Raw genomic sequence first — 13894 nt, 5'->3', positions numbered from 1 at the left:
GCGTCCGCATAGCTGTTAGTGAAATTCTCAGCGACAAAGGAATGTTCGCTTGTTAGATTTTTTTGTTTACAAATGAAATTCTAGTTCATTGCAATTACCATTTATTTGTTCAATTCAATAATAGTTATGTACCTACTTTGTTCGTCGGTATTCTTCAAATTGAGCAGTCCTATATTCCCTAGATGACGGAATAGTTAATTTTTTCGTCAAAATTTGTAATTCCTCTTTCTCATGGCCCATTCCCCCTGTAGTGGGCGCGAGCTAAAGCATATATAACAGCAAGCAAGCAAGCAACCAAGCAAGCAACCAAGAATTGTGATACGTTTTGCGAACGCGTAAAGCTACAACGAAAATTATAACAGCTGCACGGTAAAACTCAGTTCTTTACGTGACACGTGTAATCTTCAGGGCCTCGGTTTGTCGATGTCAGCGTCTAAGATTGGCTTGTCCACCAACATGACTGTGCGGTTCGCTGGCGCTTCTTCGGTCTCGAAGAGAAGCAGGTGGTTCTCTTCAGGGTGAGGCCTCAGGTACACACCCGGTATGTACAGCGTCACCTGCGCATGAGAGAGAGTTAGGTGAATACAATGGTGTGACTCTAGAAGGAAGAAGCCGAGACACGTTGGTAATTGACTCGAAGCAGGTTTGACGTCGGGAGAGGAGTCGCGTTAAAACGAGCAATAAAGGGTCGCTCAACAGCAAAGAAACAACCAATTGTGACATAAAAAGAATCGTGACACGTGTGGGTCGCCGAATGCTGCAACTCTGTACAAAAGCTTGATATTGTTCATCTATTAACTATGGCGCATACCCACTGTGGGGTCGAGTGCGGATATTACAAACGCTTCTAGCATAAATCTTCGTGGTCAGCCACAGCAGATGAAAATTGCACAACGTTCCTTGCAGGTTTGTAGCAGGTACCACGCTTCTCCGAAGAATGACATAGCGAATGCCTGCCTACAAGACAATGATTATTGGCGTAGTGGGTACCTTGCAAGTGTGCTTGCCGCAGCTACCCAAAGAATGTTAAAAAAGGGGTCGTGAAGGACGCTCTTTCCGCTTTCGCTGTGACAATGCTGCGCGTACAGCGCAGGGCTAGTGGTTTTTTGCTATTTATTTTTTTAGTTTGAGATGGTCGTTTTTGTTTGACATTGGCACCTGCGGTACACAATGTTAATCTTGCCCAATCCCTGTGGTGCGTCTTCGAGTATTAAGAACTTTATAGATCTGAAGCTGTGATGACGATGATGTGTGATTTAATGTCACCAAACCACCATATGATTATGAGCGACGCCGTAGTGGAGGGCTCCGGAAATTTCGACCACCTGGGGTTCTTTAACGTGCACCCAAATCTGAGCACACGGGCCTACAACATTTCCGCCTCCATCGGAAATGCAGCCGCTGCAGCCGGTATTCGATCCCGCGACCTGCCGGTCAGCAGCCGAGTACTTTAGCCACTAGACCACCACGGCGGGGCAGTTCTAAAGCTGTTCCTCATGGCATATAGTGCTATTGAGATGTCCTTTAATATATTTAATGAGGAAACGCAATCGCGCAATTTTATTCCCATCCGAGGTGCGTTTTATTCCGCCACCAACCACCAGACACGCTGTAATGGCAATCTAACACTGAATTGTCTGCAGTTGCCATCTTTCCATCCGTTTGCCGTTCATCTAGTGATGGGAATTAGAAAGAAATCTAGCCTCTTTGTTTTGAACTATTTCTAATTTTGAAGGAAAAACCAATAGATGTCTTATCGAAGGAGAAAAAGTTATTCCTGGCGTCAGCTGCATCAACACGAGCGATGTTAGAAATCGTCAATATGTGATAACGTCAACCTATGACGTCATGACGTCCCATATATTCAGGCTGCACGACATTGTAAGCGTGCCATCACCGAATAAGGTACAAAGAAGCCCGATCCCCGAGGCCGGATAAAACCATGTCCGAGGAGTACATTCGTGCAGGCAAATGCATGATGGACTTTATTGAGGCCTTAGTGCCTCATAAAACGCTAAAATTGACAGTTGGTGTGTCGTATCGGCAGCATCAACATTATTGACTGAAGAAAAATCACGATCACCAGATGACTTCACCACCTGCCGTCGTTATGCCATAGATCGTCACGATTTCGACGTGATCATGACGTCACATGATGTCACGTCACATAATGGTGTAACATGAGTAAAGACGAGGGACGTGACATGACGTCGTGAAGGCGGCTGACGTGGCCGTGCCAGTCTCGCCGCTTTGTTCTCCCCGGGTCGAAGCTCAGCGGCGGCTGCAGCTTGCGTCCAACATGGAAGTTGCGTGTTGGACGTAGTCGTGTGTTGGACCCGGTGTGTTCTAGCACGCGCCTCCAGCTCCGAGCACAAGCAACGCGAGAGGCGCAGAGTGGTGAATAATGAATGAGTCGTTATAATGATGATAATGAAGGTGCTACAATGTCATCACATCACATAGACACTTGCTCAAAGGTTGGATCATCGCGGAGGCCATGTAAAATCAAGGCAGGAGCGAAAACATTGCAAGCAATGCAAAGTCACGCTAGATGCTGAAGGCTTCCGCAGGGTGGTGGGGGAGGTTCAATACATAGAGCGAGCTGAAAAGGGGGGCTGCGCCTCCGCATAAAGTGCAAATATTAACTTGAAAAAAGAATCTTGAACACTATTAGCACATAATCATGAATAGCAATATCTCAGATGGGAGCGGGTCTCAGTTACCTGCGGTCCTGTTGGTGGCCAATAGCGACCCAAGTTGATGCCATTAATGAACGCGAAACCCTTAATCCATCCTCTCGGGTCCAGGAAGGTCTCAGCGGGTTGCTGTTCTTTTTTCAAAGTGAACGTGCCATGGAAGAAACCGGGAGTTGTTCCATTCCCCTTCTGCTGAACAATCCGGAGGATCTCGCTGATGTCTCTGTTCTTGTTGATGGGAACCACTTCTGTTGTCCAGTTGTTGAGTTTGACGCTGTTGAGATAAACATAGTTGAGGCCCTGCATGAGAAGTTCCGCGTATTGGGGTACGTCAAGCCAACACTTTGAATTTTCTGATGTTCAAAGTGCATTTCTGGCCTTGGCACTTTCTTGTGAGAGATAGCACCACCAACCGCCTCTATTCAAGACTCCAGGCACATTCTTTCTCAAGAACAAGCAGTCTAACTGCGTAGCTGATCATAGTAATACATATTGTGCGATATTTATGACCCATACTTAATTTAGTAAATGTCTGACATTGAAGTCTAATCTGCAGAAAGGCAGGACTGCTCATATGACTTCTCTGACACATACTTTACAGCACTTATCACTGAAGAGTTATATCTTCGAGTAGCACAGTAGTAGAATTTAACAGAGGTAAGTTTCCACGTTCGAAGGTACTTTCGCTCTTAACATCAGAAAGACGTTTTCTGTATTGTAAAGGACCGTGCTCATGACTAGTAATAGACTCTTTAAGAGGGACATTTGTAAAAAACAGTGAAATTAATGGAAATCACAGGTATCCTATTAAGTCACCGCCTAAAGGTGTCCTATAGTCACGACACACTTCCACAATTACTGACTCATGATGTGAGAAATAACGAAACAGTCGTGGTATAACGAAGTCTTCAAACAATTCCACAGGCCTTGCAACGTGACTTCGAACGTATGCAAACCATTATGACATATAACTACTCGCGCAACTGGTAAAGCTAATAAATTTCATAGCATCGTACATTTCGGCTATGATATTGCTGGTTACTTTGCTTGGCTTGTTCAGTTATCTGAAATTACTTGGTTTCTTTTCCCAGTTGGATATAACTTCCAAAATAAGCCATTTTTTACAGCTGAAGCTCTTATCAGGAGACAATGAGGATCGCGTGCGTCATCACCACCGGCGTCCCTAACCACTATCGTGTGAAATAAACTTTGTGAATGAGAAAAAAAACCAAGTCCGCGCAGAAATTGGAACCCGGGTCCCCAGGGTACCAGCCCAGTGTTATACCACAGGGAATGCCGGTGCTTGAAACTTTCCTGAAAACTACGCCTAGGCTGGCTTGACGTCGGGAAATAAACCGCCTTAATAGGAGTGATAAAGAGTTTTAGGACAGCGAAGGAGCAAGCAACGCCAATTGCATAAAGCGGTGGTCGCCGAATAGTACAACCAATTATACTAAACCTTCGGGCATAATTCTTCATCGTTGTAAGCCACAGCACGAAATACACTGCACAAAATTTCTTGTATGTCTGTAGCGTGTACCACACTTCCCCGAAAAATGATAAAGGATGACATACTGATGCTTGCCCAATACAGAAAAAAATTATGATGATTTATGACAAAGTGAGTACCCTGCAAGTGCGTTTGCAGCAGTAACCGAATGTTTAAGAAAGTTCGGCAGATCCCACGTACATTGGGAATCGAAGTTATGAGATGCATAACGATGCAAAGTGAATGTGTTTTAATTTTTTATTGAACGAGGCGTTATCAAGCAGTGATCAATATATACACATACGTTAAACAGCCGCATATGTTTTATATTGGCAGTTGTTTCAGTTGTGGAACGGTGCCAACAGCAACAATAATACCAGAAACACCAGAAGTGGTATACGCTGGTATAAAGCGTTGGTGTTTGCGCTGGGGCTTGCAAGGATGGTAGCCCTCGACGCTGCTATGTTACTCAACTGCGGCGGATAGCACCTAACTACAATTAAGGTTACGCCGACATGATGTCTGTATCATAGGAGTATATATGTAATGTTTATAAAATATAATAGCCAGTACTGCAGCCTGAGTGGACGCTTCACAAACATTTATTATTCGCATTCGTCTGGTCAAGGCAGTCTATGTCAGCTCTTTTTTAATGCTGGAGCGTTGAAATTACACAGAGAGAGAGAGAAAGAGAGAGAGAGAGAGAGAGAGAGAGAGAAAGAGAGAGAGTGAGAATTTATTTTCAGAAATGTAGAGAGGTTGGCCTGAGCTATAGTTTGCTCTGGCCTGCTAGTCTACACTGGGGAAGGGTGACTGGGGAGTGAAAGAGTGATGAATGACGATGATTCACGCGAGTGTATTCTCACCGTTCCTGTGTAGATATGAAATGCCCGTCACCTGTGGCACTTACGCGCATACCAGTGGCACATACCCGCCTTCGGGTATGTGCCAATGTTTTCAGGAAAACGTTTGACAAGGTATGCGACGAGATTATGGCATTATTCATATGTTGACCAGCGCGTCGTATTCGTCAAACCATCTTACCCCCCCCCCCCTTACTAATTTATGTGTGCCCCAAGTTAAGGAGGTGATCATGAAAGCACCTGGTCTTAGGCCGCCAGATAGATAGATAGATAGATAGATAGATAGATAGATAGATAGATAGATAGATAGATAGATAGATAGATAGATAGATAGATAGATAGATAGATAGATAGACAGACAGACAGTACGCACAGAAATGCTTCGTTTATAAAGGATCTGAAAGGCTGCTCTACCAACTTTCGCTGTGACTTGAAAAAGTTATTTTCGCTGCAAAGGTGAAGCAACGAATTCTGTTCAGGTCTGGAAGGCAGCGTTCGACGTACGGTCGTAGCACACCCCCAATCCTGGCAGATAACGACAGGACTTGCAGTGAAACCTCGTTTACTTTAGTACATGAGTTTTAATAACCGAATTACACGTTTTCTTCGTTTGCAGATATTGGTTATACAGTTCGATTACATAGTCCTAGCCACAAAAGGCAGTGGCGTGCGACTTACTGGTGAACACAGCTCTGCTCAACTGGTGACCTTCTTGTCACACCATGGTGACGTAGCTGCCGGGTGTTCCAATCCGATAATCCGCGTTGGGCCAGATAACGGTGAAAGACACAGTTTCGTATTCGAACTCAAAATAACGAACTAGCGGCAGAATTGTGATAGTAAGTTAATTCGATGGTCCCGTGAAAAACAACAGGCGGTTTGAAACTTCCAGCGCTAAAGCCCAAGAATGGGCAATCGAAAAGAACGCGCAGTTATACAAAGGACAAGCGCGAACTATCAAATGTCACAGGAGTGACATATTCGTGTTTCAGGAGAGCGCTGCAAACGTCTACTATGCAGAATCCAATGCACATACATATTTCTCTTTCTTTTAAACTGTCCCCCTCTGTGGAACAGTGACTATAGGGTGCTCGGCTGCTGATCTTAAGGTCGCGGCTTTGCAAAATTTTGCCGGTAACTGCTGCCGCAATAAATAACAAGATCGATTACAAGTCATGCAAGACCATTAACTCTAGTCGTGAAAGAATTTCTCGTTGCGCGAGGTGAAATACGGAAACGGGAAGGCACACATGGACATATTCCGGTTTCAGTATTTCACCTCGCCCTACTAAAATTTCTTTCAAACGCATCAGCAACAAGCCGGCATTGCAAATTTCGTCACCGTGAACGTGTGGGCCTGGAACCCAGCATGCCTAGCTGTCAAGTCAGGAGCAGCATGACTTTCACGTCAGTTACGTAACGTGCCAAGCCATGCGAACTTGAAGGAAACAATGCGCCGACATTGTTTAGAGACCTGGGCCGTAGCTACGCTGGATTGGACGATCATGGCGGCAAAAAAACCCTTGATGTTGCATTCCAACAACTGTTTGATAGCCGTCTTCCTTCCCAGAAAGCCATGGGGCAAAGACAGTTCAACGTGATAAGAACGTCATCGCTCAATTTTTTTTTTTTGTTCTCGTTCAGTCTGAGGCATGTGGTCCTTTTGGTCTCGAGCGACGAGAGAAAGAAGCGCAGCGAAAAAAAAAAAACATTCCGAACTTACTTCCAATCAGAAACCATGCACACACGCCTATGCGTCATGCGCAGGCGAGACGCATCCCTCAATTGTACGCACCTTGAGGTCGGTGTTCATACGCCATCCGTAGTACTCCCTTCCCATGTTCTCCACGAGGACGATGAGGTTTTCCCCTTTCTTAACAGGAATCGTGTCCGCATACTTGTAGGACCCATAACTGACGTAGTGGTTGTAGAAGATGAAAAGCTTGCCTCCGGCCCGCACGTATGCGCGGTCCCGTATATAAGGAATCCAGAGATGGCCCGTGCCATAAGTGAACAGATTTACTGTAGTGGTGCACATCAGAAACCCGGAGCTGTGATTCATCTTTTCGAATGACACCGGGTCGACCGCCTGCTTTTGCACGAGCCACCCTTTCTTTCGGAAGTGATTCATCATGTCCTCCAATGATATGTAGTTGTTCAGCTGAACGTTGCCGATATTCAGCTTGGACGTGTTTCTGGGCATGTCTCCATTGGGCACGTGACCCAGGTAACTGGTCGTCAGGTTACGTATGTCGTAGTAGATGGACCTGATGTCGCCATCTTCGCTAACAGGCGCCCCGTAGTCGTAACTGGTCGTGAGGGGAAAACCGAGGCCCTTGGGTGCTTTGAAGCCGAAGTTTGTACCACCGATGAACATGTAGAAGGCTACCGAGGCGTTGCGAGTCATCAAGAGCTTGTAAGTGTTCAGGATGACGTCCTTTGTCTTGAAGTTGTGCGAATAGCCCCAGTAATCCATCCAACCGGTGTAATACTCGGGGACCACCATGGGCGCCGGCTTGGGATTTGCCGATTTGATGACATTGAAGGAAGTGTCTACTCCGTAGTGCGGTGGTAAGTTACCGGCGACCAGAATGTCGCGCACCTTGTCGCAGGCGTAAAACGAGGGAAACGGAAAGTTTGTGCGGAAATACACCAAGTCCTTGCCCAAGTGAGACTCCATGACGTTCAACAAGTGCTCCATGTGCGAGTGGTCGCACCTGCCCAAGTGGCCGTACTCGTTTTCGACTTGTACAGCGAATATGGGGCCCCCGTTTTGATACAGATGTGGTTTCAGCATGGGAAGGAGCTTGCCGAACCACCGGTCTGCTGCCGCCGTGTAGTTTTTGTCACTGGACCTTATCACCATCTTCGGATCGTCTCGTAGTAGCCAATATGGTAATCCGCCGTATTCTCTCTCACCGCATATGTATGGTCCCGGACGGACCAAGGCCAGGAGACCCTGTTGCTTGATCTCTTCAATGAAGGCGTTGAGATCGTACATGTCTTCGAAGTTGTACACCTGGGGTTCCGGCTCGTGCCCGCTCCACTCGATATAGAAGGAGACCGTGTTAAGGCCGGCCATCTTGACTTTGTACAGTCGGTCCTTCCAGTATGCTCTCGGGACTCTGAAGTAGTGCATCTCACCCGACACGAAGCGAAACGGCTGACCGTCCTTCACAAACATCGCCCGCGTGTGGTCGACGACGATTGAACGCTGCTGGGCACGCACCTGCATGAACAGGACGCCGGCGCACAACAAGGCTACGCGAACTCGTCCCGTCATACCGTTTTTTTTCAATGGTAAGAGGCTATATATGTGCACACGTCAATGCCTCTACAAACTTTCGGTCATGAAAAGTAAGCTTGTTCCGGTGTTCGCTATTGCGCTGGCGTGATATCGTAACCATATATCCCAAAAGAGTGGCCTCTCTACAACCTCCTTACATTAGGCATCAGCTGGATCATGGGAATTGAGATTAGAGAAGGTCCACCGATGGTGTTGATGCGTTGTCGAACATTATTATGACTTTTCTACATATAAGGATGGCTCGAAACGTGAATGCACGAGAACATCGACATCATTGCGTTTCTTTTGAGTGCGCTGTCTTCAAGGAAACGTTCCACCGTTCGGGCTGAGGGGGAAAATACAGCTGTGATAAGTTCGGTCAGCATGTGTTCGTATTTTACTTTACATCGTTTTACTTGTTCACGTTTCGCGGAATATATAAAGGACAGCTTGGAAGCTACGTCACGCTGCGCATCTGATGCGTTCGTCTGGTAAAAAGGACATCTTTTATTACCACCTGCCTTGAACACGTGTATTGTGCGTGCGTTTCGCGCTCCCGTGCACGCTCAAGTCAACGGCACCACAGATTTTTTTTTTTTTTGGCATATTCTTGGGTGACGAGCTATATTTCTAGCGGAACCGATGTAGCATGAACGCAAGAATGACAATGGAAGTAATTGCACGTGTTATTACGTGACACTTTTTATGGCTTATAAGGGCATTGCATGAGATGACACAAGATATAACTTTTTTTTTTCGGGCGCCATAGTTTTTCTGTTTGTGGTGTAATATGCGTTAAGTATCTTGCTTTGGCATGTTTCAGCTTTATGGCAGCTCTGAGTTCTTGAATATTTGAGTTGTCCCATGCTATACTTTAAATTTTTTCAGAAGTACTCTTTCACGTAAAATTTTATGAACGATTACATGTTCAGTCTAATCACGAACGCTTTTGTTAATGGCGCCTTGCATCACTTATCCCACGTAATCATCAAATGCCCTCAGTACCTAAGTATCGGAGCTTGGTGCCTTAACAGCCTCAAAGATGTTTCTTCTCGGATCCGTCAAGAAGGACCGGAGTAGCGGGATTTCTTCGCTTGCTTCAAACGTTTTTCATCTCCCCTCGTCCCGTCTAACACGCTGGAAATCGTTTCAGGAGCATTGAAACGGTTGTCTGCGCGTCTCATGACTTTCATAATGCGGAATGGGACAAGGCCGCTATCCCACGCCATCGTTCCTGCAGCATGTTCGTTATTGTAGCTACTCTGTAATGTTATCTGGCTGCCCCGAGGTGCCACCACGTGCCTGCGGTACCCTTCAAATATGGAGGGCGCCGCAGGCACATGGTGGCACCTTGTGGCAAGAAGCGTAAATGCTCTGAACGCCACCTTTGGTCTGCAAGCTATTGACTAATAGGATGATATCTGCTGTGTGACGTCAACGAGCAGGCACTGCCAGCTCCGAAGAGGGCGCGTAAGAAAATGATGTATAAGCGCTTCGCATCGCAACTCATTGCTTTGCAACGATTTGACCGAGATGTACAAAGCAGTGTCTGCTTTCTGGTAACTGAGTTTTTTAACACTTTAGAAGGGTGGTTGACGACCCTTTAAAATCTTGCCGTGAGTTTTACGAATTCCAGTGCCAAAGAGCCTGACGATATGCTATGGGAGCAGCATCTCTATGCAGTTCATCGTGTTCATATGTGCTCACTTATCTCCAGCGTTGTATAATAAGTAGATAAATAAAGAATACTTTATTCCGGTATTTATAAGAAGATAATACATATCTCAGTCAGTTGTGCTCTTTATCTACGACGGAAAATTGTTTTTGAACAATTAAAGGCAGCTAATCGTCGCTCGTCAGTTTCAGAATACATTTAGCGCCGACGTTGCTTGTATTGCAGTGTCACGGATAATTGGGCTAGTCGATACTCATTCATTTTGAGACTGGATAAGGCGCGCACAGTACACGGATACTAGAAGGAAATACGCGCACAACGCGGGTGCGTACTCGTAACTACTGTTTCTCCGAAAGAAAAGCGCGTGTCTCAAGATCAGACTTACTGATTGCTGATGATATATGAAAATTCATCTCCTGATAATGTGATGAAGGGTGCACTTACGCATTTCCCCTGGCATTTTTAATATGAAACGCCCCTATCAGCTCTCTGGTGGTCTGATATGGGTATTTCCGTAGAATAGCGGCATTGTGGGAGTGCAACCGCGCGAGCTCTGATGTTGGGGCATGTGCGAACTGTCTTCTCGATGCGAAGCGTCTAATGCTCGACCTATATCTGGTGTGCGGCGTTACCACCCTTGCTGCGCATGCGTGACTCCTCCGCCTCTCTCTATCCTCTCCTACCCCCCTCCCTTTCTTCGCCATTGTCACAGAACGAGCGCTCAAAAAGGGCGCGCCACCAAATTCTCGCCACGAAGCGCCAGAGTGACGCCGCGAGGTCAAGCATAAAAAAAAAGAAAACAAACATCCAACGACTCCCCGGGCGCGCGCCTGTCCCCTCGAAAGCGTGGCTTCGCCGACGAACCTCTTCTCCCCACATCGGCGACCGAGCAAGCACTCGAAGTTTCTAGATGGAAAGGGGCGGGGTATGCCGGGTTGGGTCATCCGACCTTTCCCCCAGCCTTCGCTGCGCATCGCGCCGACGAAATGATGAGAACTTTCTGGAATCGCGCGCGGAAGGTATTTAACCGAGCAGCGAAGATGAGAGAGGAGGAGAAGGCGGAAGTTAGCGCCAGAGCGCGTAGGGTATTCCGCCGTGTAGTCGGCGAAGGTTTTGTCCGTAGAGACAAAGCAGGAGAAGAAGATGATTTCCACCTGAGGGGTGACCACTCGAGCTACAGGCAAGAGTGTGTGTTTACCGCTATCGAGCGAAGACGCGTGGCAACAGCTGCGTGTGTGAAGCCGGCGTTTTTCCGGCGAAGAAGTTTGAAGCTTGGAGAGTGGCCAATTGAAGACGCGAGGTTTCCTGGAAGAGAAACTTCGGCGAGGTTTCCTGGAAGAGAAACTTCAGGGTGTTAGGAATTTGGCTCTGTCGCGATGGTAGCGGTGGCGAAGAGCGGCTAGACGTCGAGCGGACTTCGATGAAGCCTTAGCCCGAAGGTGAAACAGGGAGGCAATCCGTTTTTAAAACAGCAACAAAAGTTTACTGTAGCTGGTTGTCGTTTTACAGAGCCGGCCAGCACGACAACGTCGGCTGGGGCAAAATCTCCTAACATGGGGCCGGCTCGGCCTTAAATAGCGTCTTTTGTCCATTCTCTCCGACCAGTTCTCGGGCTCGGAGGGGGAGACGTAGCCATACCCGGAACTGCAAAGTGGTTCGGCGGAGGAAACGACGTTATCCCCGGACTGCACGGTTCTCCTGCACAGAAGGCGGCGCTGGGAGGGGGGGGGGGGAGACAGTTCGTCGAAACAGGGCTAGATCTTGGGAGACGTGCTCCCGAACGAGGAACATGTCTGTGGCACAACAGCACCCCCGCCGCCAGACAATGCATCCGGAGTTTTGAGCCGTCAGCACGGCTCGGAAGGAGGGATGCTGGTTGACCGTCGGTAGCCGTTCCGCTCTCTCCGCCTGTTGAGATTTCCATAGGCCAGCAGAGGTTCACTGGAACGACGGAGTCGAACACAAAGCCGAACCACTCTGGCCAAAGCAAGCACCCTCCAGATGCTGATCAAATCGCCAGACCAGCAGGAACCAAATGTTTCCTCGAGATTACGCTGGGCTAACAAATAGCATCACGAGCAACGAATCTCGGGAGGAATACACAATGCGGACACACCTTTAGCTAAGTGTCAGTGCATGACACCGCTAAACCAAACAGAATTTTTTTGTTTGCAAGCGATTCTCAATTGTGACTTAGGCAGAGTCTGGACGATCGAAGCTGCTGAGTTTAACTCAATTTGGCCCCGTAACTACAATTTAGAATACCAAGCAATTATGAATCACGCACATTGGCGTCACTTGCAAGCGTCAGACTGTTAAACATAACAAAGTGAAAGTTAACCTACACTGACACGCTTACCAACACGTAATGCCAAACAAAGAAGGTATTTTAAACAGGGCTTTTACTCAGCCTTCTCTGTTAAAATAAAACACGTCAACTGTTACCTTTCGAGATATAAGCAAAACAAAAGTAATGAACCAAACGGATGAATGATATCTGCTTTTGCGACGACAAGAAAAGTAAAACTTACAAAAATTTAGAACCATTCCTTGCTCATCGGCAGACGACAAAACTAGAAAAAGTTATTCCCAAAACTAAACACAAAGTACACTCTTGGTATTGGCAGGGCAGCACTCTCTCAGACGAACTCTGGGGAGTCGTGCACTCCACAGCTTTTGAGGGTTGCGGTCTGGACAAAAGGACGACGAATCGACCTGTTCGCCGAACTCAGTAGCAGCGACTTTTGACCCGCAGCCGCTGAACTCGAAGAAAGGGGCATCTGCACTGCCTCGTTTACGCCGCCCGTTCGACCAGTGACCCTTTCGCCACGGTGGGGAAAAATCGCTTGTGTTACAGCTCAAGCCCTCGCAACGTTTCCCCACTTGCTTGCATCTACAAGGCAGAGAAAAGGATGAGACCAGGCGGTGATTTCGGCGTTCCAATTTCCTTGAATTTTGGTCTTTGTTGACGTGCTTCCCGCCTAATCTCCATCTCAGTGATGGTCTGAGCTTCAAACATTTCCTGCAGGGCCCTTTCGCGATCCTACGCCTAGCCCTGAACCTGGCGTAGCGAATGAAGACGTCACAGCACTTAACAGCTGCTTTAACATGTTTGATGCCTCTCGTCTCTTCCGCGCTACGCTTTTGCCGACGCTTTTTTCTCTTCGAATGGCTAGGAATGGTGGAAGCCCCGACACACTTATTCAGAAGTGCACTGCCTTCGACAGGCTCTGCCAAAACTCTATGCGGCTGAAGCAACTTATCTTTGTGGGGAGTCGAAGTTCCCAATTTGTTGGCTAGCGTTTCCTGGCACCCGGTGCTAGCGGTCTCTGCCTGTGGCGTAACGGGAGGCCCGATTAATTTAAGGCTAACAAAGGCGCTTACAGAGCTTTCAATCGGTGGGGGTCTATCGCTGTCGTGGATAGCCCTTTTTCTACGGCCTTCGAAGTCGGCCTCATGCTCTCTTTTTCGAGATTTACTCTGCAGCGCATCCTGCTCAAGCTTTTGTCGACAGTCTCCAACCTGAAGCGCCTTACGACGCGACTTGTCGTCAAGCTCTTTTTGACGCGATGCATCTGGATCATGTGCGCTGCGAAGCGGCTCCGTCTCTAGCGCCTCGCGACTCTCTTCGGCGTCCCGCTCTCTCTGGCACACTTCTGCGGCTTGTGCTTCGCGACGGGCCTCAGCTTCCATAGCTTTTCGGCATGCCTTATCTTTACGCGCTTCTCGACGCGCTTCTACTTCTAGCGTTCTTCGGCGAGCCTCAATTTCACGCGCTTCCACCTCGATCACTTTACGCCGCGCCTCATCTCGCTCTTTCTGACGCACATCGGCGTCCTGCGCTTTGCGATGGGCCTCAATTTCTAGCGCTTTGCTGCGCGCTTC

At 47.7% G+C, this 13894-nt stretch overlaps 1 protein-coding gene across 1 annotated transcript; it reads right to left on the bottom strand.

Annotated features, from left to right (window-relative positions):
• Nucleotides 1-264: 264 nt before the first annotated feature.
• LOC119181848 (beta-galactosidase) lies at nt 265-8435 on the bottom strand. The gene is made up of 3 exons (XM_075874563.1): nt 6844-8435; nt 2724-2996; nt 265-557 (listed from the first exon to the last, which is right to left on the bottom strand). Exons 1-3 carry the CDS (start codon nt 8329-8331, stop codon nt 405-407), a joined length of 1914 nt encoding a protein of 637 aa, XP_075730678.1. The 5' UTR covers nt 8332-8435; the 3' UTR covers nt 265-404.
• Nucleotides 8436-13894: the final 5459 nt, after the last annotated feature.

The sequence above is a fragment of the Rhipicephalus microplus genome, chromosome 10, assembly GCF_043290135.1.
Source record: "Rhipicephalus microplus isolate Deutch F79 chromosome 10, USDA_Rmic, whole genome shotgun sequence".
Taxonomy (NCBI): Eukaryota; Metazoa; Arthropoda; class Arachnida; order Ixodida; family Ixodidae; genus Rhipicephalus; species Rhipicephalus microplus.
The sequence above is the reverse complement of the archived record's forward strand: the minus strand, read 5'-3'. Positions and strand labels throughout refer to the sequence as shown.

Bases quoted from the DNA above. Each gene is read 5' to 3' on its own strand.
- LOC119181848 (XM_075874563.1), bottom strand. From the start codon at position 8,331: ATGACGGGACGAGTTCGCGTAGCCTTGTTGTGCGCCGGCGTCCTGTTC. The intron at 2,997-6,843 runs GTGCGTACAATT...CTTCTCATGCAG, and splicing joins GTATGAACACCGACCTCAAG to GGCCTCAACTATGTTTATCT. The intron at 558-2,723 runs GTAACTGAGACC...TCTCATGCGCAG, and splicing joins GGCCACCAACAGGACCGCAG to GTGACGCTGTACATACCGGG.